The sequence below is a fragment of the Fringilla coelebs genome, assembly GCF_963513975.1.
Source record: "Fringilla coelebs genome assembly, chromosome: 21".
In the NCBI taxonomy this organism is placed as follows: Eukaryota; Metazoa; Chordata; class Aves; order Passeriformes; family Fringillidae; genus Fringilla; species Fringilla coelebs.
This window is the reverse complement of record NC_140047.1, coordinates 10,420,279-10,447,455: the sequence shown is the minus strand read 5'-3', so window position 1 is coordinate 10,447,455 and position 27,177 is coordinate 10,420,279. Positions and strand designations below refer to the sequence as shown.

At 43.4% G+C, this 27,177-nt stretch overlaps 1 protein-coding gene across 1 annotated transcript; it reads right to left on the bottom strand.

Annotated features, from left to right (window-relative positions):
• Window positions 1-262: 262 nt before the first annotated feature.
• CNTRL (centriolin) lies at window positions 263-27,177 on the bottom strand. Its single transcript, XM_084219455.1, has 42 exons — window positions 27,030-27,177; window positions 25,685-25,930; window positions 25,263-25,396; window positions 24,664-24,794; window positions 23,208-23,349; window positions 22,501-22,687; window positions 22,211-22,404; window positions 20,437-20,556; window positions 19,696-19,921; window positions 19,161-19,270; window positions 18,477-18,671; window positions 16,029-16,182; window positions 15,385-15,605; window positions 14,600-14,776; window positions 14,173-14,307; window positions 13,937-14,082; window positions 13,350-13,530; window positions 12,693-12,872; window positions 12,266-12,445; window positions 11,644-11,760; window positions 11,209-11,353; window positions 10,603-10,742; window positions 9,936-10,119; window positions 9,372-9,682; window positions 9,004-9,212; window positions 8,652-8,844; window positions 8,193-8,323; window positions 7,920-8,060; window positions 7,678-7,804; window positions 7,320-7,484; window positions 6,444-6,603; window positions 6,223-6,338; window positions 5,532-5,749; window positions 4,984-5,141; window positions 4,647-4,720; window positions 4,090-4,278; window positions 3,534-3,759; window positions 3,150-3,355; window positions 2,052-2,321; window positions 1,912-1,974; window positions 1,256-1,450; window positions 263-1,047 (listed from the first exon to the last, which is right to left on the bottom strand). Exons 2-42 carry the CDS (start codon window positions 25,896-25,898, stop codon window positions 976-978), a joined length of 6,837 nt encoding a protein of 2,278 aa, XP_084075581.1. The 5' UTR covers window positions 25,899-25,930; window positions 27,030-27,177; the 3' UTR covers window positions 263-975.

Here is a 27,177-nt window from a genome sequence, read left to right as displayed (position 1 = left end):
AGCCAAGCCTGGGGAGAGGAAGAGGTGCACACCCAGAAGCCAGGAAGAGGGACAAGGACAGAAATGCCAATGCTGGACACATTGCTGCAAGGAGGAGCCCCAGCACTCAGGCCATTGACACATTGTCACTGTCCAGGCCTGTGCCAGTATCAGTGTCCTGGAGAACAGCTTTAAGGAAAAGAATCTGCAACTGCCCCCAGATAAAAGCATCAATCACAACAGTTTATTTTAGGGAAGTATCCAAAATAATTGTATTTTAAACCTCCGTGCATTTGGCAACAGATCAGTCCTTGTAACAAGGTTTCTTTAAAGTGGAAACTGGCCATTAGCTGGACACTTAAATAGGAGGTTGGTTTGGACAAGTTTAAATACACGTTCAAAAATTAAAAAAAAAAAACAACTTATATATAAAAACCTGTTGTCAATTGTACAAAACCTTCACAGTACAGGCCTTGCAGCAGCTGTTTGTGAGTGGTAACAAAGGCCTTTTCAGACAAGGCTCACCCAGTGAGGTAGGAGAACGCTTCAGAGGTGGCACCTGAGGGCGCCTTTCCAAGCTGTGGATGTGCTTTGGGCTTTGCTTTTAAAGTGAAGCCACTTTTCAAGTAACCTTTGTACCTTAAACTGTTACAAAAGAATACTTTTGTACCAGGCTGGGGTGGAACCAGATGTCCCAGAGGTTCAGCCACCGGGCTGAACAGTAGAACCAGGAAAGTTCCTGAAAGACCAGGGATGGCAACAATTTATGTAGCAGTAACTCCATGTCCCAGGAGGGCTCCCAGCAGCTCTCACCCAGACTCTCCTGCACAACACACAAACCTAAAGCAGAACCGACACCAGCCCCAGGAATGCTGTCACTGGGAAGGGACAGTGTGGTCTGTGAAGCCACAGCTGCCCCACGGCCCCTCAGCCTTCCAGCCACTCGTGTCTCTGGGAGGTTGGAACTGGCCTGAAGCCACATCTCACCTCTGGCCTTCACCGAGAGATTCCTTGGGAGCTGGAATGCAGCACTGGCGATCCCAACGCGCTCCCCGGGCTGCTGGGGACCTGTAAAAAACCCCAAACCTCTGTGAGGAAAGCTCAGCCTTTCCAAAGGCATCAGCTACTGCCAGAGCAGGGGTAGGATGTGATCACCACCTCCAGAAACCCCTGCCCAGCCTCAGACAGAGGCAGCACATGGCTGTAACACCTCCCAGTGAGAGAAGAACCATTAAAACCCCCCAGATGAGAATCCTGGTCCGCAGCAGAGCATTACCTGAGCTTTTGTCACACTGTGAAGAGATCCCAGGCTGGGGCTGCTGGGCAGGAAGGAGGAATCTGAAGCAGTGCTGTTGACCAGCTCATCCAGCACCTGCAGCTGGCGCTGGAGGCTGTGCAGGCTCCCGGCTGTCTGCCGCTTCCCCTGCAGCAGCACCTCGGCCTGCTTGGCCATGCAGCGCCGCAGCTGCGCCTGCAACACACGGGAGGGTCACACGGGAGGGTCACACGGGAGGGTCACACCGGGCATGACAACACTGTGCAAAGTCAGCCCGCAAGCCTGCAAGGTGGAGTCTCACACCACAAGCAGGGGGCAGTGGGTTTGGGAGTTATTTTTAAATAAGCTCCGTTTTGATGGCTGTGTTCTAACTGAGCCTGGACTTTAGGGTGATCATGGCTGGTGCTGAACTCTGTCATGTTGCTGATATACCACAGGATGAGAGAATCTTGTTGGGATACTCAACATCCAATTAAGTGCCAATTAAAAACACTTATCTTGGTACAGCCAGGCTTTTACTGTTCCCACCCAAGGCTCCTCTCTCTGGTCATTACAGAGTGGATTTGCCCAAGCTGGAGGAGGATCCCCACTCCCCCAGGTTGTTTAGATCACGTTTTGAAGGGGCACGAGGGATGGGAGGGGCACAGATGTGGCACCTTGAGCCGGTCCTCATGCTGCTGCAGCTTCTCCCGGCGTGCCTCTCCCCGCCACTGCTCATCCTTGGGGAAAAAAAAGCACATTCAGCCAGAGGGACCAACAGAGCACCAGGAGCAGCTACTTGTCCAAAGCATTTTACCAGTAAGAAGAATCTGGAAATATTGAACTTTTCTTCCAAGGAGAGGAGCTGTCTGTCAGCAGCAGCGAAGGGAGCAGTCCCTGAGTTATCACACTCACTCTGCAGGCTCCTCTTTCCTTCAAATGATGCTTCCAAATCTTCCAAGGGGTCTGGAGAAGATGAGCGTGAAGATTTAAACCCCGTCCTAATCTCATTTTCAACCTCCAGGTTAAGCAAGGTTGCTGCACTCTCCATTTCCCTTTGTCTCTCTTCCAGGTCTTGGGTTTTAACCTGCAGCACAGAACAGCTGGGTTACAAACACCAGTCCTTAACATAAACCTGCCTCACACTCTGACCTCGCAGGGCCTTCCCAAATGCTTTCAACTGCCAACAACATTCTTCTCTGTTTTTGAAGGGCTACACAACAATTTAGAAAGGGTTTATTGAAGGACTAGAAGGAGTCAGACAAGGTGAATCACTTTTTAATTTAAAGTGAGTATCTAAAGAAGAAAAAGCTGGCCCAAGCTGGCACTGGCAAGTTGTTAAATGCCTGCTGAGTAGCTCTGAACATTGCTAACACTTAGTGATTTGCATAAATGACAACTCTGGGTGTATTTTCAATCGTGAATACAGGAGGAAGATTCAAAACCAATACAAAATGAGCTTGGCTGAAGCCATGAACCCTCAGCCCCCCTGGATTTGGCACCCAGCTGTACTTGGCTCTGGGGATGGCTGCAGTCCCCTGGGGGCTGGCCCAGGTCCCCCTGAGGCCCTCAGCTGGCAGGCAGTGACTGTGGGGGACAAGCTCAGCCACGGCCCTGGCACTCTGCAAGCTGCCACCTCCCTGCTTCTGCTCCTAGGAAAGTGCAGGGAGATGCCTTTTACCAGCAGCACCCACTACAGAACAGGAGCTAAGAGAACCCCTGATTCCTTTGAGGCAGAAACAGGAGTAACCTGGGTGTTGTGCAGCACTGGGAATGCCAGAGAGGGGTTGCCTCAAGCTTGCTCAGGAAGTTGTTGCATTACTTTGTTCCTCCAATGACAAAAATGGGTGTTCCATCATTCTGCTGTTTAAAATAACCCAAACCCCCAAACCTTCCCCACTCAGCAAGGACTTACTTGCAGTTTGCTTTCAAGCTCCACCCTTTGCGTTTTCTGTGTTTCTCTCAGATTCAAGATTTGTTTTTCTGCTTCTCTTCTCTCTGACACTATCTGACCTTGAAGTTGCTTTAGCTCAGACTTGGAGACCTCCAGTTCTTTCCGAAGACACTGTATTTCTCTGTCTTTTTGTTGCAACTGTAATTCTTTTTCTGAGAGCTGATGTTCTGTAAAGAACATTTAAAAAGAAAATCCTGATTAGCAAAACTTATCTTGGCCCACTTCATACACAGCAGATATTTTCCAAACATCAAGAACCCAAACAAGATGAACAAAAAATATTTGTTGTGCCATTATCCTCAGCCCCCAGAGATGGTGGCAGTTCATCAGTGCAATGACTCTTACTGGTTTTTTTGATGGTTTCTTCAAGAGCTGCACACCGGGACTCCTCCTTTTCCAGCTTCCCAAGGTTCTCCTCTGCCAGCCTGACTTTAGCTATTGCCTGCTCCAGTTTCTTGTGTTGATCTGTTAGTTCCTTTTCCAACAGGATTTTCTGATCCTTCACTTTAGCTGCACATTCTTCCAGTTTTTTCCCTTCACGCTCTGAGTTTTGCTTGAGGCGATGAAGAACCTGCCAGAAAATCCCCACTCTGAGCTTGAACCAGCACCAACTCAGGGAGAACAAAAACCATCACTAAGAGACATGAGAGAAGTAAAACCAGCATAAATTGGAAAGAAGTGCAGTCTAACAGTGCCTACTGACAAAAACTGTTTGTCAATTTTTCTTGCCTCTCTCCTTTTCAGAACAGCTCCTCACACTTTGCTGAAACTCCTCACCCAATCTGAGCTAATTTGGCCAAACCAATCTGCGCTTTTCTGATTATTTGTAAACTCACTCCTCAAACTTTTTGAATTATTTTTAAGGTCAGGAGGAAGTGAGGCAACTCAGGGCACTCATTACCGCTTCCTGTTGGGCGAGTTCTGCTTCCTTCTCCTCAATCTTTTTCTGGAGCTGCTGCAGTTGGTTCTGCCTCTTCTTGTGCCTCTCCTGGCATTCCTTACGTTTCCTTAAATACTCTCGGATCTCTTCCTTCAGGGCTGCCTGCTCCCTGAGCAGCTCCTCCTGCTGCCTGGAGTTGTTTTCCAAATCCTGCAATGGAAAACAAAAGCACGTGGCAGGAGGAGCTGGGAAGAAGAAGCAGCCCCAAAGGTTTGGGTTTGAGAGAACAGAGCTGGTCACTGGCACACTCAGGGCTCCTTCACTCAAACCAGCCACAGGGTGACTCAGAAGGAGCCACCAGACAAAAAGCCAGGAGGTGCTGCTTGGTTGGTTGTTCTTAAATTATCTTCTTCCTAAGAAGCAATAAACCCACTCCAGGCTCAGCAAGAAGGAGGCAATAAAGCAATGCCTGTTCTCAGCTCTGCAGGGCTCTGGTGTTGAGCTCTGCCCTCATGAGCAGGTCAGGAAAACAACAGACTCCCAGAGTGACCATAAGGATGGGTTTCACTACAACCAACCTGTTCCACGAGGTGAAGCTGCTGCCTCAAGTCACTCAGTTCTGCTTTCAGTGTTTCCAGTTCTTCCTTTTTCCCTAGAAAAGTATTTGGTGACAAGAATTTTCAATCAGCACTTTGAAATACCAATACACAGAAATTCTCTCTTTTCATGAGCAAAGAGTGAGTAAGACAAGCACAGTTTATGAAATGTTCATCTTTTCAACATGTCCAATTCTTTCTGCCTATGGACATGTGAGCATGCTGAATGTTTAATATCACACAGTTCAGTTGAAGAGTGTCTTTAAACAGAGCTTCTCTTCAAGTGTATCACTGCTTAAACCCAAAAATTGATCTTTACCTTGAAGATCCTCCTGGACAGCAGCAATCTCTGCATTCAGTGATTTCTTCTGCTTGTTCAGTAGCTCCACCTCCTGCTGCAGGTTCTTAACATCCAATTCCACTTTTTCCATGTTGGACAGTGCAGTTCTGCTGCTGTCTTCAGCAGCAGTCAGGTCTCTGTAGAATGTGAATCACATTCTTGGTTAGCTGGAAATCCTTAGTGAGGACTTAATGTCAGTAAAACCCTCTGAGCCCAAGGGGATGGCACGAGCAGTCAGAGCAAGACAAATGTCCTGTTCCAAGATGCAACATTTTATTTTTTGTAATGTTTCTCACGGCATTGCCAGGATATAACAAATGCTGCTAATTCATCAGCTCCATTGCTGAATATTTTTTAAATCTGCTGTAGAGAGACTTAAAGCAAAAGCTCCACAGAACATAAGAAAATGCCTGTTCTGGATCATTGGGCACCTCAGAGTTAGAGCTGTATTTTTAATTACAACAAACAAATATTCATACACTTCCCCATTCCTTCTGATCTCTGCAGGAAAAAAGAAATGGCCCCACCTTTTGGTTTGTGACAACCTCTTCTCCAAAATTCTGGAGTCCTTCTCCAGCTTCTCCTTCTCTCTGCTCAGAGCCTCAATGCTGCTCTGCAGAGCTCTCATGTGGGAGCCCAGCTGCTCCTTCTCCTCCCGGTCCCTCCTGAGGAGCTGCTCCTGCCAATCCACCTCCCCTTGCTGGCACTGCAACAACCTCTGAGCATTCTCCAGCTTTAACTTCTCCTAGGGAAAACAGGCATGGTGAGCACCACATTTCTATGGTCCAGAAGCTGAACAAGTACTGACATCCTTGACTGCAGCCAGAGGGATTTGAGTGCATGTAATGGAGAAAGGTGGCAATAGAATGGTTCCAAGTCCTTGGGACCTTTTTAATGCCAGAGATCCCCCAGCTGAGGTAAACTCCCTTCCACACTCATTGTTTGGAAGTGACAGGATCCAGATAAAAAGACTCTGGAAGTTCCTAAAACCAGCATCCATCATTCTACAGCCACAGAACAGCTTCTGTGCTCCCTCTCTCTCACATGCACCAAAAAATCCCATTATTTTAAAGGGCCTAGGCAGATTTAAGACTTTTCTGTGATAAGCTGAAATCAGATTAGAAACTGATTGATTTAAAAGTATCAGGATTGTTACTCAAGGTTTAAGAGAGCCACAGATCTCCCAGTTCCTGCATCAGCCACAGAAGCATTTCTTACCTCTAGAACAGCCACCTGGGTCTTTTCCAGCTCATTCACCTTCTGCTCATGTTGTAGTTTCAAACCTTCCAGTTCATTCTTCTCAAGCTCCAGCATTTCCAGCACATGTTTCAGTTCTAGGGAGGTGAAATAAAGAGCAGTTATTGGATTAGGATGAGAACTAAAGAGCTCAGTGTGTTCCTTCCCAATCTGCACAAACCCCAGTAAATCCCAGGACATACCCATCTTATGCTTGCTGATTTGCCCAAGTATTGCTTGAAGATTTTCCTCCTCCTTTCTAATATCCTTCTTTAGGACCAAAAGCTGTGCTTTTCTCTCATTCATCTGGACATCCAGTTCATTCTTCTCAACGCTAAGCTCTTCCAGAAGTGCTTTTATTTCCTGTGAGAATGTATCAGTGTTACAAGGAATACCATTCTTTGCAATTTAAAATAAATATTTCCTTTAAACTGAAGTTCTAAATATTTATAAAATAATTTAACAGTCTGTCATCAATATTGTGGTTTAATCAACAAAAAATACAGAATATTGAAGTTAAGGTCCTGTTTGTTGATGATTTAGAGTAGTAATTCCGCAAAGATTTTGATCTCCAAATCTTACCACAACATTGTCATTCAAGTGAATAATAGGCCTTAAAACAAAACCAGACAAGAAGCCCTCAAAAAAGAAAATAAACCACAAAATATAATTAGCCCTGATACTTGGTTTTGATTTCAGCAGGGAAGTACAGAATCCTCTCTGTGCAAATGGGGATGGGGACAGACTGGGGCAGCTGTGCTGTGTTTTACACACACTGATCACACTGATTTCCTTCAGCAGCTGCTCCTCAGCAACAGGAAGTCATTCACAGACTTATATTTAATGTAACTTAGCTCTCAAGGGACCAATTCTGTAAGAACTACTGGAACTGGGGAGTTCTTCCTTGTGCATCTGGACCAAGCTTTTAGTCACACAAAACTATAAAATTCCATGTTCTATTTCTCAGTGGGTTGGGGAGGGCACAAAAAGCAAAAGTGATTTTGTGGAAACCTCCTGGAATGTTTGTAGTACTTCAAGTCTTTTGCTACAATGATTGAAAACTCATTTGGGAGACTTGCCCTTATTTGGCGAAGTTTTTCCTGTGCTTCAGTCTCTCCATCTCGAAGGGCTTCTTTGAGGTCACCTTTCCTTTGGGAAATGCAGTCCTGAAGGCCATGGAGCTCTTCTGTTCTTTGAGTCACCTGCTGCTGCAGGAACAGGAGCTCTTGCTTCTGAGCAGAAATCTACAGTGGAGAAGTTTAACAGAAGAATCAGTGCAAGCTTTTGTTTTTGTAGCTAAACAGGAAAAAAACCATGTGAAAAAATGCATCAGAGAGCCTGGGATCATAATTGGGAGACAAAATGGATAGCATAATTGGGAGACAAAGCTCAGTTCCAACAAAATGGATAGCCCAGGGTAAGCAGGCCAAGCCTCACCTGTTCTTTCAATGTTTCCAGTTCAGTTTTCTTGCCCTGAACAAGGTTTTCTGCTTCTCTGATGATTTGGAGATGCTGGCCCTCGTTACCCTCTGCAAGTCGGATGTCTCCTTGGAGCTTCTGAAGGCTGAGAGTGAGGATTAAAACAGAAGGCAGCAGAAGTGAGAATCTCTTAGGCAGTGACTCACTGGAGGAGGACATGTTTAACTTAATACAGTCCATGGTAAATTGAAAGTCCTCACCTTTCAGTGAGCATTTCTATCTTCTGGTTTAATGACTGCAACTCAGAGTCTCTTGCAGCCACCATTTTGTTGATCTCCTTCAAAATACCTTCTTGTTCCCTCTTAAGCTGCTCCAAACCCCTCGTATCTGTCTGTAATAACCTAGAAGAGCATTTATGTCTTTTCATATTAACATTTTAGCAGCTCTCCCTCTCCAAAAGTCTTGATACTGGAAACATCCCAGTCCTTGTCCTCACCCCATGTGACACAAACCCACAGGAGGACCCAGGGTACCTGAGCTGCTGAGTTGCTTTCACAAGTTTGGTGGCTGTTTCCTGAGCCCTCTGCTCCAGCTCCTCTGCCTCCATTTCAGTGCAGGACAAATGGTGTTTGGCACGATTGTACTTCTGCAGAGTCTCTTTAGTCTACAGCAAAAATTGAAGATTGAGACAATACATTCCACCTCATGCTGCATTTGCTGTTTAAAGTTGAGCTCCTGGCTTGAATATTCCACCTCAGCCTTCTCCCTCCTTCTACCATGAACAACCTTTTCTCCTCTCTTGTCCAGAGCAGAAAACCTTCCTCCTCTTCAACAAGGACTAAACCAAGTTCTTCTAGCACAGTTTATTTCCCAACTTACTTCCATATAGAAGCATTTAAAGAGGTTCCAGGTTACCCATGTGAAAGTAAACTGCCTAGACAAAGAAAACAACACTCAAATCCTTCTGCCCTCAGGGCTTTGCCTTCCCTCACCTTGCCCCGGGTGCTCTGGAGTTCCAGCTGAGCCTCTGTGAGGAGCCTGTCGGCCTCTCTGAGCTCAGCCCGGCGCTTCAGGAGGGTTTTCTCTGCACACTCAATCTCCTCTGCAACATCCTCCTGCTGCTGAAGGGACTTCTCCAGCTGCAGCTCTGCAAGGAGGCTGTCCGTGTAGCCATCAATAAAGTCCCTGAAAGGTCAGGATGAAAACCAAAGAATTAAAATAAAAAGATGCCAAAGATCTGGGAGCCTCCTGAAGTTCTAGACTTGTGAATGAGTCAAAAAGCTGACTTTGGCTGGGAAAAGGGTGAGGTATTTGCACAGGCTGCCTTTCAGTGCCCGTTCCCACCTGCGTGTGCTCTGCTTCTGAGCTGCCCGGCGCAGCTCTGCCACTTCACCTTCCAGCTCCTCTCTTTCCTGCTCCAGTTCTTCAACATTTCCATGCAATCTTTCCACCTCCTTTCTGTATTTATGCTCAGCTGCCTCTGAGCATTTCTCTTTGTATTTCTCAGAGTTTAAATAGCACACAGTGTCTTCCAGCCTTGAGACTTCACTCTCCTGCATACAGGAAACAGAACAACACAATCAGGGTCTATTTTCCAGCTGAGGCCTCCTGACAGCCAGGAGCAGCTCCAGACCCTTCCTAGCAGGGAGCTTTTCCTAGAATACATTTGTCAGTCAGTTCCCAAGGGTCCCAGCTGCAGCTCTGGTTCTTACCAGCTCCTGATGTTCAGGCACGTTGCAGAGGAGCACTCCCAGGGGAAGGAGCGGCACGGTGAAGTTTGGAGGCAGAGGGCCACAAACCACCTGGGATCCCAGAGGAGGTGGGCCATGGATGATGGATCCAGGAGCAACTGGAGCTCCAGTGGCTGCTGCAGGAGGGGGGCCACAAACCCCCACACCCTGAGGTGCAGGGGCCCCATCTGGAAGGGCTGTGTAAATCACCGTGCCTGGGGGTGGGACAAAGGGAGAGGCTTCAGGGACAGCAGATCCTGCATTTCCTTCACCATCTTCTTTTGCTCTTATTTCTTTAAAAGAGACAAAACCAAACATGTTACTTTTAATAACTTTTTCAGTAGAGATAGTCCTCAAATGCACATTCTAAATTCTATGTAATTTACAAAAATGTAGCAAATGTTGTTAAAACAAAATTATTCAACAGTAATAAACATTTATAGTCACTCTTGCCCAACCAAAAAAACGCAAAAAAACTCTCTGTGAACTCTAAGCAAGCCCATCTTTAGTCTGCTCCTAAACATTCTGAGACTGACATTGACTTACCTTTGCCAGAATTTGCTTTGTACAACCTATTTCTGACTGGTGAGTAAACCCAACATCCTTGGCTGGGCAAGTCCTCCCTCCCACAGGGCGTGTCCTGAGCATCCCCTCTCCTGGCTGAGGATGTGCCAGAGCACCCCAAACACACTCCAGAGTCTTTGGTGCTCTGGGAAGCAGGAGTTGAAGCCTAAAGAAAAAAATACAGCATGTGTTAATCTAGAAATGACAAATCATGGCAAATAAAGGAGCTGTTGTAGACATTCTAATGATTTTTCAGAACAGGCTACACATACCCTGCTGTCTCAGTTCTAAGCATGATGCTCCTTTAAAAGCACTGAATATATTTTAAGTATTGGTTTTAAATTCAGACAAATGCTCTCTTGAGAGAAATGTTTGTCTGTAACATTTCCTTTAATCCCTTCCTAAATGGATTTTCAGTAGTGCCCCCTGAAAAGTTCTCTCCCCATGTGATGTACCTGGGCTCCTATCAGCAAGGTAAAGGCCTTTACCATGGAACATTTGTGTGTGATTTATTTCAGTATTTCTCCTACATGCCAGCCAATGTGTGTTGGTAAATTTCTCCCACACCTACTAAATTTACAATGCACATTCCCCCACCAAAGGGCTTTCCACAAGGAAAGCAACCCATAGCAGGATTTTTGTTCCTGACCTGAGATGATGGCAGGTAGTACCAGTATCCCCCTCTTTTCAGGGGCTCTGCTGTACTGGGGCTGGGATCATTCTGCTGTAAGAGCACATTTCTGAGGGCTGCAATTTCATCCTGTAAGGTTTCAATTTCATCTTTGTTACCTGGAAATTAAGACCAGTTTTAGAGTCATCTCAGGCAAATAGTTAAATAGATACTGCATTCAACTTTTCCCTCAATGTTATCCAGTTCAACTGGAACTATATTTTAAAAAGTTAATTGTTGAGGGAAACAAACTATATGTGATCTATAATGACAGGCATACACAGGGGGTTTGGTGGGTTAAGACTGTGGAAATACAAGTTCAGAGCCAGGGAAGTGCTGCTCATTTTCCTTACACAGAGCTCTGCCAATGTCCTGAGCAGTTCAAATGGAATGCTCAGCACAATCAGTGTTTCCTAAAGAGCTGTAAAAAGTGCAAACTAATGAACATGGACACATATCCTGTATAAACCAGTACAGAAGGATATTCTTAACACTATTCTCCAGATTGAAACAGTGAGAAATGGGGAATAACAATCTTCTGTATGCCTGTGTTTCTGCAAGAAGTGGAGAGAAAAGAGAAATTACCTGTCCCAATATTATCCAACAACCATTTCAAACGGTCAATCTCTGCTTTTTGCTGCTCCACAGCCTCACTTAATTTATTAATTTCAAACTTCTGAGTGTCTGATGCAACAGTTTTCTCACCAGCTTTCTCCATTTCGTGCAGGAGCTATTTGAAATAGAAGTTTAAATCACAAAAGGCTCCCATTCAATGCCACAAAGCTGTTCTTCCCATGCCCTCATATGAGGGAAGTTTGAGTGAACAGGTGATGGTTTTCCTTAAAACTCAGCTGCTCCAGGCAGTGAGGTCTTCAGTTTGCTCTGGGGCAGGTGTCAGGGGAAGGAAGAACACTGATTTGGGACAACCTGAGGGTAAAAGGGGAGGGCAAGAACCTCTAAACATGACATTTCCAGAAACTCACTGGTATTTTATCATATAACACAGAGCAAACAACCTACTTGCTCTTCCTTCTCCTTCAGGAGTTGTTGTAGCAATTCTCTTTCTGCTTCTGCTATGGCAAGAGCCTGGGAAGCACGAGCTGCCTTAGCACAGAACTCCTGGGCTTCCTCAAGTTCCTGAAATTGAGATTTTCATTTGAGCTGTAGTTTGCAGGAACGTTTCTCAGGCTTGAGATGTGTCATTATGAGAAGTTAACTATTGAGAACCTGACTGTTCTGGAACTCCAGACAGAGTATTTGACATGTTTCTCCTTTAACTTCACAGCATTGGTACAGAGGAGATGTTATTATGTAGCCAAAAGTGCTTCCTAGTTTGAAAAGGAGTTTCCAGTCCTTTCTTTTGTTCTTCTGGCTTACAGAACAATGAATTATCTATTGTTTGCCTTTCAGTCAATAAGAGATTAATGATCTTCCCCCTCCCTTTCCCTCCCACAGCAAGAACCTGTCCATACCCACATCTCCTCCCTCATCTCCTGCATCTCAAACTCTGCCCAAAGCAAGAGCTCCTGTGCAGCTCAGAACAATTTAGAAGAAAGCTCTGAAGCGCATTTGAAGGACACCAGCCCTGCTCCCACTGCAATGGCATTAACAAGCAATTAATTAATTGCCCATGCTGATTGACCTCAGCTCTCTCCTGGTGGATCCTGAGCACAGTTCCCTGCAGAGCCTTGAGCTGCTTTGCAGCAGTGGAGAGCTCAGTGGCTGCCAGCTTGTCTGAGGCAATCACTGCTCTCTGCAGCTCCTTCAGCTCCTTGTCCAGACTCAGCACTTGCCCTTGTGCCCTGGCATCTTCTCTTTTTTTCTGAAAGCAGGAAAATAGACTTTTACAATGTACTTTCTTTCATCCTCCCCCCCACTCCATTTTGTATTATTTGGAAAAAAGTCTAAAGTGAGGACAAACAGTAAAATTTAAGGAAAAGCAAGATGTTATATTTAACATTTGTGTTCCTGCATGTGTTGTTTTAGCTTAGAAAGCAAAAATTCACAAGTTTTTGTTTCTCTTTCCTGAGCAATCAAGCATGCACAGAGCTGCCCTCAGCCATTCTTACCCTTTTCTCTAAATCTTCCAGCTGAGCAAGAATAGCCTCTTTTTCTTCATCTACCTCCTGGAGCTGCTGATCAGTCAGGCCCTGAATCTCTTCCATGCTCTTTATTTTTTCATGTAAACGTTGAATTTCATTCTCTAACTGATGCACCTTGTTCTTATTTCGCCTGTTTTCAGCTTTAACCTGTAAGTAAAATATGTTAGAATATGTGCCAAAATTTTTTTTCCAATTAAAAGCCACCCTGTTCAAATTATTTAATTAAATTTCTGGGGAATGCAGTTACCAGCACACTTTGCATCGAAACAGAAAGGAAAGACAACTACTGTGCCCCTGTAACTGTAATATTTTAAGAGTGCCTCAGTTATGTTATTACAGATATGTAAAATGATCTTTCAAGAAGATTCAGAGCTGTATTTTTCTAGTGGTAATTAAAGTCTTTGTTACCTCTGAGACAGATCATTGACTAAATTCCAATTTACCTAATAATCAGGTAAAAATCAGGAAGACTATTAATGAGAAAACAAATCAGACTCCACTGTTACACAAAGGACAGAGCACAGCAAAGCTTCATCAAGTGAAATTTGATCCTTCAGCTGATGGTTACATTTTTTAGGCTAAGCTGAAATTGTCTCACTCTTGTTTTTGTGGTTTGATACATGCCTGTCTGTATTTCTCCTGTATTTCTTCCAGTTTCTCCTGCTGGGATACTACTTCTTCCTGCAACTGTCTCTGTCCAGCCCATGCTTTCTCTTTTTCCTTCTGTGCATCAGCAAGGATGTCATTGAATTCCTTCTGCAGACTTGCAAGGTTTTTCCCTAAAATATCAGCTGAATTTGGACACCTGAAAGGTTCCAAGACAGAAAACAGTGGTTTTAAGTTGTGATCCCAGATCACAACTGAAATCATGACTGACAAATAGTGCAAGTTTGAGAGATGCTGTGTAGTTCATTCAGGTTAGGTTGGAAAAGCCCCCTGAGCTCCTCAAATCCAACCACTCCCCCAGGACTGCCAAGGCCACCACTAACCCCTGTCCCCAAGTGCCATATCTAAATATTTTTTAAATCCCTCCCATGCTGGTGACTCCACCACTGCCCTGGGCAGCCTTTTCCAATCCCTGGCAAGACTTTCAGTGAGGAAAATATCCCAGATCTCCAACCTGAACCTTCCCTGCCACAACCTGGGGCATTTCCTCTTGTCCTGCCCCTTTCACACGCTCAAATCTCACATTGCACTCTTATTTTACTCACTTCATCTCTCCTGCTCCTGTCTGTAGCCTTTTCCTGAGTTCATTTATACAAGCCATGACATCCTCAGGATGAATTAAGTTACCAACTGCATGGTTTAGCTGATTCTGGAGATCTTTAAGCTGTTGTTTTAGAAAATTATTGTCTCCCTAAAAATAGACCAAAAAACCCACACAAATGTAAGCAAACAAATTCACCAGTGATAAAAGTTAGGACTTTTAATACACCAAAAAGTGCACCTGCAATTGCTTGAACTGTAAATGCAGCTTATAATTTTGCTGTTCCTTTTCTTCTGCCAGTTGTGCTTTGGTCTGAGCATTCTCTAACAGCTGTCTTTCCTTTTCAAGTTCATCCTGCAGGGCTGACAGTTCCATCTACAAAACCACAAAACCTCCAGATTAATATCCCCACTCCCAACCCCAACCTGTCACCCAAACACACGACAGATGTATTTCTTAAAACAGTAACAATATGACAACACCTAAAAAAGATCCAACAAAACAACCCCAAGCAAACCATCTGCACCTTGCTTCAAAGCAAAGCTCTAAATCCCAGCAAACTGCCTCTGTGGGGACACACCTACACCAGCAGTTTGTGATTGAGCTTTGGAGATGAGGTGTCCTGGGGTAGCTAACACCTCTGGCAGCACTAAAGCTCTGTTCTTACCTGGCTAAATTGTTTCAGTCTTTCAAGTTCTTCTTTTTGCTGCTTGACTTCAGCATCTCTCTCTCTTAATTGAGCTTCCAGCTCAGCCTTGTGGGTGCTGACCTTCTCCTGAGCACCTTGAAGGGACTCATTTATCTCTCTCTGCTCCTGGAGTGAACTCTCCAGCATTGCAATTTCCTGGAATTTAATACCCCTTTTAGAAGGATGTACATGGGAGAGCCAAAATTTAACAATATTTGCCTCCCTTCCCCTTAACTCAGGAACTCCATCAAAACTGGAAGGGGGGTGGCACTTCTACCTGCAAGGCCAGGGCAGTGGTGCCACTGACTGTCCAAAATCTACACCCAGGTTAGAAAGGTGGAGCTGGAGGTGAAACAGAACTGTCCCAGGAGCTCAGGTTCACACAACACTCATCAGGATGCCAGACAGCTCTGGGTCATTGGCTGACAGATCACAGATGCTGACCCACACCCCTGGGCAGTGTCAGAGGGTTCACTGACATCCCCACAGGGTCACCTGCAAATCCATTTGCAGTGATGTCTGCAGGGTGAAACCTGCACTTTGATCCATCTCCCCCAAGGCACAGCTTTACTGCATGTCTCTTACAACTGGATTTAAAGGCCAGATGCTATTCTTGAGGTGTGTGGGCATCTCATCATGTTACCATATCAGAAATTATTTTGTCCAAGGAATTGTGCTTTCCTAGTCCCAATCTAATCACCAGTTTATTTTTTCAAGTTTATTCTTAGACATCTAAACTTGGGAAAAGAGGTATAAAGCCTTACTTTTCTCATATTTTCTGCATCCATGGCAACCACTTCCAGGTTGTTTTTATCCTCCTCCAGACCTGCCAATCTTCCCAGCAAAGATTTTTTTTCCTTCTGCAACTTCTTACACTCCTCATTGGCCTGTTTTGCCTGATGCTTCACACTGTGCAGGTATTCCTGTAAGCCAATGATAATACTTTCCAAATCCCTTTTCAGTGCTTCATTTGTTGCTATTTGACCTGCAGGAATGCAAAATTAATTGGAGATAGTTAAAAAGCCACATTTACTTACCAAGCAAACCAAACTGCCTTCCTTCATAATTTCAAATGTTTGCCATTGGAGTAAGCAGAAACAAGTACCTAAAACTCATGGGGAAAATGCTGCTTTTAAGGTTAGGATTCTCAGTATGACTGTGTTAACCTGACCACTGGAAGAGTTAAAAGAAATTGCAGCTCTTTGTGCATTCCTGCCTCCCTTTTCCAAGCAGGGAGAAGTGAGGTGAGCGCACACAGTTTCCTTTTGGTTCATTTAAGAATGGTTTTTTAACACTTTTGTACCCATTCTGTATTTCATTTGAGCAAAGATAAACAAATCAGTCCTCAATTCAATTGTCATGTTGTCCTAAGTACAAGAAATACCTTGAGATAAAAATGAAAGTTTACCATCAGTGAGTTGCTGCTCCAAATCCTTGATTTCCTCAGTTTCCTTGGCAATCCTGGAGAGCATCTCATCCAGGCGAGTCTCCAGCTGCTGGCAGTGTTTGTTCATTATGTCCAGGTGCTGCTCTTTACTTGCTTTTTGAGCTCTCATGTGAGCCTGTCAAGTAACACAAAGGTAAAGCAGGGCATCAACACAGATTTAAAACATCAAATTGGGATTTTGCCTCAGTTCTGCAGTGTCCCACTATCAGCAAGAAAAGCCACAAGCTCAGCACACGCTGTGGTGCTTTGGGGTTTGTTACTTGTTGGTATTTTCTCTCAGTCCTGCCCCACAAGGGACCCCAGATAAGCAGCAATCTGTGACTGCCAGCATTGTCTGCAGGCTCCCCCCTGCCCAGGCTGAATAAAGCCTGCATTTATAAATTAGTACTTATGGCTACTATCTTTCTTCCTGCCTTTACATTTTGTTCCACTACTTCCTCTCTCAGTCAAGAACAAACATGATTTCTCCCAGAACTTTTAATCCTGTCATCCTGCATTGCCCTCACAGCAGATGATGCATTAGAACATGTCAGGTCAGCACTTGAATGAAAATACTCTGAATAAACAGCAAGTCGGGTCAACTTTACAGTTACTAAGTAAATATAACTAAATAAGTCTTATTTTGTTAATATATTTCTGAGAGATACATCACACAGCTCACACAGACTCTGGCAAAGACTTCATGCATTTAGTATGAATTAACTGATTGTTTCAGCTGTTTACTAAACCTTGGTTATCAACAGAATACAGTGTTATTTCTTACCAGTGTGAAATTGCTCAGAAACAACTCAAATGCCAGAAACTTGGGAAAATACAGAATTATACTGTCATGATTAACTGCATGTTTTTCTTACTGCTCAAAAAAAAATAAATCAAGCTAACAGTAGAAAACTTAAACATGAGTTCTCAGAAGAAAGAACAGTTACAAAGTTGCTTCCATAACAAAAGTAAATGGGTAAAACCAAAGCTTTTTGTATTTTTTATGGATTAACCGGAAGTTAACTTAAATATCCATATCAGCACAGTTCAACTTGTCACCTCGCTAAACAGAAACTGCCCTGCAGCTTTCAAAAGCGAAATTTCAACAAGTAAAACTCGAGCCGCTGCCACTCAGCCATCTTGCTGCAGCTGCCGAACGGCACCAAAAATGCAGTTTTAAAAAGAAACAAAAAGCTACAAGTCCCAGACCACTTACAGCTTTGCCTTTGTCTTTTCTTCCCGAGACAGCACTTGCAGAACGCCCCACCCCTGAGCGGGAATTCATTTGAATCAAGCACCGGGAGCTTCAGCACGGGCAGGAATTGAGCGGAGTCTCCGCGGGGGCCGGGGCGGGGGCCGGAGCTGGAGCTGGAGCTGCCGCCCTGCTCCGTCCGCTGCCCGCTCCGCTCCCAGCCCCGTTCCCGTTCCCAGCCCCGTTCCCGTTCCCGTTCCCAGCCCGGTTCCCGGCCGTTGGCTCGCACGGCGTTTCCTGTGTTATGATTCGAAGCGAGGGGCGGCCGCGGGAAGGGCCGGGCCCGCTCCTGCCCCGGGCTCGCTCCTGCCCCGGGCCCCCTCCTGCCCCGGGCTCGGCCATTCCCCCGGGAGCCTTCCCGGAACGCGCTCGGCCCTTCTGCCACCCAAGAGCCGAAGAAGTTAAGTTTAAAATACAAAAGGAGCTTTTAAAACAAGTGTTTGTGTCCAGCCTCTTCTGAAAACGGAGCCAAGAATAAAAATACTTTCATTTCTCACTTAAAAGCACACAGCTGGCTTGAAAAATTTGAAAACACTATTAAAATAATTCCATTTCATTTAAATTTAATTTCTATAAGTGTTTGCTGCACCTAAACACAGTTCTAACTCAGAAAATGTCCTGCATCCCTGATGATCATAAAGTTGGTGGAAGCTTGGGCTGTTCTTGGGACCCCTGCCCCAGGAGCTGCGACCTCTGGGGCCTTGCTGATTCCCTCGGGACTGGAGGTGACAGCAGAGAAAGGACATCAGTCCCCACCAAACAGGATGGATAAGCACTGCCACACACAGGGCTTTAAAAACCTTTAAGGCCAGACTCCACAAAGAGATGCATTAAGGATTTCTTAAACAGAAATTGTCTGCAAGGCTCTGCCCAGTGTGTTTGTGCAAGCATAGAGATTTAGATCTTAATGTGCTCTACAGCACCTGCTGGGAATATAAGTTGTTCAAGTGTTTTGCCAAAGGTGGCTGGTTTAGTGGGATTTTTTAACTGTAAAGATTTTTTTGGTGGGATTTTTTAACTGTAAAGATTTTTTTAAACTTTCAAATCATAAGTTAATGACTTTGATAAACAGCAAAAGAATATAACTCATGAAATAGGCACAAGTGAACGGCACCTGCTAAAGCTGCCTTTAGTCCATTGCACAGCATATAACAACTTCAGATTCTGGTTTTACTTACATGCCTTGGATCCTCAGGATTTACAGAACCAAGAGAACTCTGCAAATCTTCAAGCTCTTTTTGATTTTTCCCTATTTCTCTTTTCTGTTTCTCTATTAGTTTTTCCAGTTCTAAGGTTTCCTTGCGTAGCTCCTGCAGGATTTGTAACTTTTTATTCAATTTTTGTTCAATTGCTTCCTTGCTGGCCTGGAAGAGCTGGAGACAGCATTAGGATGTTGAGTGGTTGGAAACAGATGATCAAGAATATATTTAACATTTAAATAAAGACAATCCTGGTCACTGATTTTCAGGCAAGTTTAAAAACTAAAAATAGCAACAATTGATGACAGAAAAGTGGAAGATGCTGTTTTAGTTTAATGGTGATAAATTAATTCTTGCTGCCAATTCTGTAGCCACGTTGCTTATCAGCTGCACAACTCAACTTACACAGAATGTTCTTCCAAAGGGTTTGGGGAAGTCAGCAATAAATCAGCAGCAACATGGAACAGATGCCATTAGCTGCACTACAGCTCTAACAGCTGAGTTATGAACAAGCTCTCTAAAACTTGGAAAATTTTTCTGATGCTAGACACATGGATTTATGTCTGTACAGTGGCCTCTTTATAGGAATGGGGAGAAAAAGTTGTATTTTCTAACATCAACACCGCTTCAAACACCTTGCCTTGCTCTTGTGGAAAAACTTACTTTTTTCTGAGCCAGAGCATCCTCCAGTTGTTGCAGTTCCCCTGTTACTTTCAGCACTCGTTGCTCTGCATCTCCAATTTCACTTTGCAGTTCTTCTAATCTTCTTTGCGCTGCAGACAAAAGAAACCCAGCATAAAACCCACAATCCCAGAAAATACATTATAATATTATGTATAACACTGACACACAGCTGTGTATGAACACATAAATCAGCACAGCATTAACACCCTGATAATCACACCAAAGTTTGTTTAACAAGTACAACACAATTAAATTCGTGCATCAAATATGAAACCTCCCTAGAACTGGGTTTTCAGTAACATGTAATGCTCTCATCCTGAGTTATCTTAAAATAACAGCAGTAAGAAACTGTAGCAGTTTTGACACCAAAAATGCATCAAGTCCAGTGTTTAACAATCACAGCACTTCCAGCCTTTGACACTGTTTCTATTCTGATGTCAAGCATGCAACCATTGGAATAAACCACACTTATACACATGTTTTTACCTTCATTTAATAAAAACCAAGGTTTTACCTGAATTAATCTTTTCTTCCTTATCCTGCAGTATTTTATCTAGACTTTGGAGATGTGATTCCAGCTGGGGTTTCCTACAGGAGTCATCCTCCTCCTGTTGCACTTTCCCAACCTGCAGCTGCTGAGCTTGGTCAGAGATGTAGCCTTCCCTTATGAACATATTTCTTTTGTACCTGGCCTTGCCAATGTAGGGACTTTCACCAGGTACATTATCAAGTTCAATCTCCTGAAATGTAAGAAGCAGAGTCTTTATGTCAGAACTATGGCTGCAGTCAACTCCTAGCATACATTTAGTTCTCTTATCAAGCATAAAAAGAAAAACCAATTTGAAATTGGAAGAATAGGAAGAAAACAGATTATACTTAACATTTTTGGCCTTGAACACTGTTATTTTAGAATGGAATTAAAACCAAACAAACCCAACTGAGGTGTGCCCAGTTTGTTGTAGATGTCTGGAGGAACTTTTTCTTAGTATATTAAATTTACTTAGATTATATTTAGTCCATTACATTGTTGCACTTAAGTTTAGTCAGACATAACTTTATTGTAGTCTGTGGCTACTGATCTTTACTTTTCTTATGGATTTCATTCTGGCATTTTTGTTTGCAGGTATGACAGAGGTTGGGCCTTTCATAAAGCAGTATCTATTAGATTATAGGAAAACTAATAAGGTTTTTATTTTCCAAGTTGAAGAATCAAGGGAAACAGCAACAAAAAGATCCATGACTTAAAAATTATTACCTCTGAGGGAAAATAATTCAAGGGCTCAAATTTTACATCGATCTTGTAAAAGGCCAGCTCCTGCTCCAGCTCATACTGCTTCTGGCAAGCCCGGGTCAGCTCCACTGTCTTCTGCTTCAGCTAAGGAAGCACAAACCCAGTGAGATCATTCCCTGGCATTCACTCCTCACTGGCACACACAGTGCAGCTCCACAGAGAGCAGGGCACAGCCCCTAACTTGGGAACAAAGCTCACAGCACAGCTCAGGATCAAGGATATCACAAAGGGCAACTTTACAACGGTGACTAAGAGGAGACAAAAGCCCCACAATTAATAGAATACAAATGATCACATGAAAGGCCTTTTAAATTTATCTACATCAAAGTGACAAGTTTATTTTTAAACATAATTTAGGATAAAGCAATAATTTGGGTATGATCCTTTAGCAAAATCTAGGCCAAAATAACAAATATATTTACTGCTACTAGTGAGCATGAGGGCTATAAACACTCGTGGTCTGTAAAAAAACCAAAATCTCAATTGTCAAGAGTACAAAGTCTATGAATTTTATTTTAGCTTAACCATGTCCTAGATTGGTTTTGAGGTTATTTTTAAGTAAAGGTCCATCATGTGATTTCTTTTTAAATCAACCTTTCACACTGAATACCTGAAGGAGAACATGCAGCACAATTCCAATAGAGAGTGGAAAGCAGAACTAATGGAGGAAAAGAAATAGAACAGGAAAGGCTTAAAGAAAGATTTCAAAACCTGATAAATGTCATGCAAAAAATTAACTCTGTTTCAGAGAAAAGGGGGAAAAATAGCAAGAAAATTGTATTCCAAACCATAGTGAATATAAAGTCTCACTGGGACACTCCATAATAATGTTGCTACTTCAGGGAACGTGCAAATACATCCTAGAAATAAAACCAGCCATGCAACCCAGGGGCACAGTGGGGCTACCTTGAGTGAGGAACAAAGGCTCTGCAGGAAGGGGACTGTGACAAACCCAGACACCAGCTAAAGGGAGACAGAAGCGAGCCAAGTTTGTCATCCAAAGGAGAAGAGTGAGTTCAAGCTGCAAAGTATTTGCTGCTAAATCTCCTTATACAGCAAACTTCATTTTAGAAGCAGACTGCTGGTTAGTGTGTGTGTGTTCAGAGAAACAGCTGTAGAAGTACCAGGTATGGGAGTCTGAAGGATAAAATTTTAGAGGTCAAGTCTAACAGGATAAAATCCAAATATTAAGTTCCCATCAGGTCATTCACAACCCAGCACTCTCAAGTCAGTAGGACTTTGCCTGCATTTTATGGCTACCAGTGGAAAAGAATCTAACATAAGGCTTTAGGATGATGTGAATAAAATACAATTAAACTGGTGAGCATTACCCAAAATAACATTCAAGGGCTATTACTGTCATACAACGTGTGTGTACATCTTGTTTTTGTAAAAGTAGCAATTTTCTTCCTTATTGCAGCACCACCTCACTCTGACCAGTGCAACATATTCAGAATATCAGCAATTCAGCAGCTTAACCTTTCATCAACAGACAAAATTTTAAACAGAAATACATAAATAATTACTAGAAACAAAGAAGTTACTACAAATCACAGGAGTGATACTGAGTGCTGCTTCCATATACTTAACTTTTCCACAGAAAGAATATTGAAGGTCAATAATCACTCTCGGAAGAGTTGGAAGTCTCTCAGTTTTAAAATTAAATCTTCAGTCACTTGAACTCTCACATTGACAGCTCTGTGTCCCAAGATTTTCTTAGTGCCAGGGATTACCTTACCAGTTCATTTTTGGTGCCCAGGTCCCTCTGTAACTCATCAAAGCTTTGTCTCTGTTGCACAGCCTTTTCTTTTAGTGACTTGTTGAGCTCATCTTGATGCTGAAGTTGCTCAAGCACTTTGGTCTGGTGAAGTTTCACGTTCTCCATCTCCTTTTTTGTGTTTTCCAACTCTCTTTCTAATTTTTCTACCTCTTCTGAAAAACAAAATCAGAGAAACATTCCAATAGAAAATTCTTTTCCTTCTAAACTTACATTTTGTCTCATTCACTTTAGATTTTACAGATTATTACCCAAATTAAACCTCTCCAGAGCTTCCTGCCTGTCATGGTTTGTCACTGGCTGTCCATCCAGGTTTTCCAGTGCCCTCAGGTGGAATATGGTGTACAAGCAGTAGTGAGGCAGACTTGCAACTGGGTTTCCAGCAAGGAACAGAGAGGTCAGATCTTGCAGAGGCTTCAGTTTAGCTATATCATGGAGCTAAATCAAAGAGAAAAAAAACCATGATTAGACATCCTTTTGAGAAGAATTAAAACCCCAGGAGCGAATTTCTGCTTATGTAGAATGTTTTATCATAGGTCTGTATTAAAAGATTTATTTTAACCTTTATGCTAAAGAATAATCTCTCAAAACCTACCAAAATACACAGTATTGTGACTAAAGTCACTTCTTCAAATCAAATTATTTCCTCTATAAAAAATGCCACTGCAAAGAGTGTAAATGCAATCAAGCTTTATCTTGGAAATGTCAAGATCCCAAGGCCTGAGGATGTACAATCCCCCAAAAAGTTATGTTTTCCCAAACAACATAAAATAGCTTTGTATCTTCACCACCTGCACAAGAGGAGTTTCTCTGATAAATAACTTTATTCGGCTCCCAAGTGCTGCATTTCCCAGCAGACTGTGTGGAAAGACACCCAGCAATTACCCAGAGTAAGGCAAGCAGGGCAAATAGCCCAGCTCAGGCTGAACAATGCCTGTTTGTAACCACCATCACTTACTGAGGACACCTGATTCTGTTTCAAATTCAGGCTGCGCAGGGATCTCAGTTTCTTCCCTACCCACACAGGAATGTGCTCAATCTCATTCCCTGCCAGGTTCAGCCTCTGTAGGTTCTGCAAATGTTCTATGCCTTCAATTTTGCTGAAAATGAGAAGAAAAATGGAATTTGTCATGAATCACAGCAAATTTGAAGTGAAACTGAGGCGTTATGGATAAACTCCAAAAAAAATCTGTCACTTAATTAACCAAGACATCACCAAAACCATTATTTAGAGCCATGGACAATTGAAATGAAATGACACCAGCTTACTTACAAGTACTAAACTAAGGACAAAAATCACAGCACAATTTTCTGCCTTTGTCACAAACTCATTACTTTTGCATGTCTTCATTTCAATATTAACACTATTTTAATGTCTGCTAACTCCATTTTAATAGGCAAAGTTTGCCCTTTCTCTCCTGAGAATGTAATGGGACAAAGATGAATCAAAATAAAGTTGTTTTGTGGGTTCCCCCCCCCCCATTAAAAGGAAGGACCATCTGTAAACTGACAGCATGAAGAGCTACATTTTTAGTGTTTTCATTAAAACTATTGAGGAAATCATGCTAGGTTGTAGTTTACTTGAGCATTTTTTATGAGTATGTGTGAACATGAAGTAAACCATGAATATTATAACAAAGTGCAGCAGGACGTGCTCCTGGGACTGTGCTGCTTTTTGGGCACATATGAGCTGTAAATAACCAAAGTGTCAAAACAGAGCAGGAGCTAAAAGCTACTTTGCCCTTTTCAATTCCTGTTGAGAGAGGAAGTTGTGTGAATGCAGTGTGTAGAAATGAACTCTGGGGTTTTACTCACTTCCCATTGTAAACGTCTCTGCTGCAATGGCAGCCTCTCTGCTGCAAAGGCAGTTTCATAATAGAAAAGATCATAATTCATTGACAGGAAAATTAAAAGTGATTAAGAGTTTTGCTACTGCATGAACCATTACCCTTCAATGCTTTAAACAAGACACCAGGCTCTCAAAAGAGTTCAAAAGCAATTTAGGGAATTTATGGCCTGCCTCATCAAGCCCATTCAGCTTCCTCTCCTAAAAGAAAAACTTATTATATTACCTGTAATAATAAACAGTACAAGTTTAATTAATTTTTAATGCACTTAATTGGGTTATTGCTCTTCATGCCACTCTTGTTGTGGTATCTGGAAACTTGCACTTCTGGCTTGGTTTCCAAGGAAAACAAATTAAACCACAGCCATGTACACTGACAGCACTTCCCAGAACTATTTATACTTCCAATACCTCAGAGCCTGGGCTCTTTAAAAAGACCTCAAAGCCTCTGAGTCCTGACATACAACTGGGAAACTCACCTCAAGTGTTCATTCCTGTGAGAGAACTCACTTGAGCAGGAAAGGAAAATCAGCTTTATCTCCCCAAACCCTGGGGTGTCTCCTCTTACCTGATTCTGTTGTTGGACAAGTTGAGCTCACGCAGCTTCAGCAGTTTGTCCAACTTCTCAATCTTCTCTATTTGGTTGTTACTAAGGTTTAGCACCTCTAGTTTGTAGCACTTTTCCAAATTTTCTATGTACTAAAGAACAGAAAATCCCTTAGCATAGGGTTTGGGGTTTTTTAAAAGAGAAAATCAGCTATTAATTAAAAATACCAAATACTCTAATATTTTATTAATCACAGTTCATTGTGGTATTCTATAGCCCCACTTTAGTTTTGGAAAGCTGGATTTTAAATTCACAGAGGGCTAGTCTTCATCTACATCAAAAGCAAAATGTCATTAAAAAAAAAAAAAAAATCCCAAACCAACCAAATCCAGAACCTAAAAATTCCATGAACTAATCTGTTTTAAGCATCATTCTAATGAGCCAATTATTTTTCTTTTGCTCAAGTCTCAATTGCCTTTTTTTTTAACAGAAGCTGGTTGCAGAACTAGGCTAACAGAAGTAGATTGTGCTGTTTATATCCACTTAAAAACAAGCCTAATAAATGCTAATTATTCTGAACTTAGTTTATTTTCCACTTTTTTCCAAGCACTTGCACTTACCTTAAATTTCTTGTTCCCATCCTTTGGGGAAGAAAGATTCAGTGAGCTTATACAAGCCAGATTTTGCTGTTTTGACAGACCCTTTATAAGGGGCTCAGTTATGTACCTAACCCCTGGGCTAACACCATGTTCACCTGAAATTAAACAGAAAGAATTGATGATTTTTATATTTGCTGTTTTCTTTACACTGAATACTGGAAAAACACTGAAAATTATCCCCCCAGAAACATTTACAGGAAGGAGTAAAAGTCTCATTATTCTCCTCAGCTTTCATTACTCCCACTTCCATATTTGTGCTCAAAAAAAAAAAATTAAAGCAATTTTTTCAGGCTTCTTTCCAATAGATCACACATCTTTAATCACACTGGCTTTTAATGCTTGTGGTATGTGCTTGGATACCAGTATTATTGACTATACAATACCTTTCTGAAATTTAAAAGCAGCTCCAACATTTTCTGCTGGAATCTCCCATTGTTGGGGTCTCTGCTCCATGCTTTTGGGAGCAGCTGGAAGGGTCTGTTGGCCAAGACGTGGAGGTGTGGCACCAGAAGTGACAGGTGACATTGGCTGAGCTAGCAGGGATGCTGGTGCCTGTGGTTTTCTACCTGGAACTTTCCTTACAAAACCTTTCTTCATTGCCAGAAATGCTGGGTATCACATGGCAATACCTGGAAGAACTGAAACAAGTATCAGTCTGTGTAGAAAGCTAAATCTCAAAGGTTTGCATGACAACAAAGGTGCTACAGAAGCTGCCAAAAAACACATCTCCAATGGGTGCCAGCTTCCAGTTTTCCTGGCTTTGGGAAGAATTTTACCTTTATACTCCCACCCTTCTACAGCACAGCCCCAGGGACTGACTGAGCAGCTCTGTGTTTGCAGCTCACCTTCTTCCTGTCCTGCAGGCTGTGTTTTGCACAAAACCTGACAGCTCTGGAGATGCTCTCAGCTCAGGCTAACAGAGCTGGCAGGGACACAAACAGAGGATTGGATCCCAACTGCTCCCAAAATTTAAATCACCCACTTTGCAGTAAGAACAAATGCAAGCAGAAAAAGGCAACAGAGAAAAAAAAATTAGGATCAGTCTAGCACTGGCATTCCCAGAGTTTTCCTTTCTGCAAACAAATTATCCTGTGACTGCCTGGGAAATTCCAGAGAATGTTAACAGAAACCTCCCTCAGTGATGAACATATTTCCCCAGGGATAAGGGCAGGAAAAGTCATGTACTCTGTGTGGCAGAGCCCTTGTAGCAACCATCTCCAAGGGACAGAGATTTACTAACACCTCCACCCACTGAACAAGGAGCACATTTTAAGACATTCTTTAAGATAGAAAACTCTTCTGTGAGGGGAACTTGGAGCTTTGCGAGTGATGACATTGTGCCTTGAGAATATGTTCTTCACTGCGATGGGTTTTTTTTTTTTCCTCCGAAATTGGAAAGGAAATAAAGACAAGAGAAGGTGGGGCAAGAAAAGGGGCCACAGTTTTCTATCCATTATTTAGAAACACAATTCATAGAGGATCAGGACAGGACGGCGCAGGAGAAGGAGAAGATGCTGGCGCGCTACCGCAAAGCCCCATCGGGGCGTTCCTCGTGTTGCAAGGAGCGCCGTCCGTGGTTTCAGCGCCGCTTCCTGAGGACAGGCTGTGCCTTCGCAGTGACCCCGGGACCGGGGCCCCGTGTGCCCGCAGCCCCTCCGGTGCCCGCCGCAGGGCGATGCGATCCCGCCGCGCCCGCGGGCCGCCCCCTCAGGCCTCCGCTGTGATTACCTGCGTTGACATGGTAACGCCGTCTCACCGCCCGCCGCCGCCGCACGGCCGGGCAGGGCGGCCTCGCAGCGCTCCCGAAGGATGCCGCCGGTTCTCAAGGCGCCTCTCCGCCGCCTCCTTCTCCTCGGCGAGCGATCGCCGCCCGCGC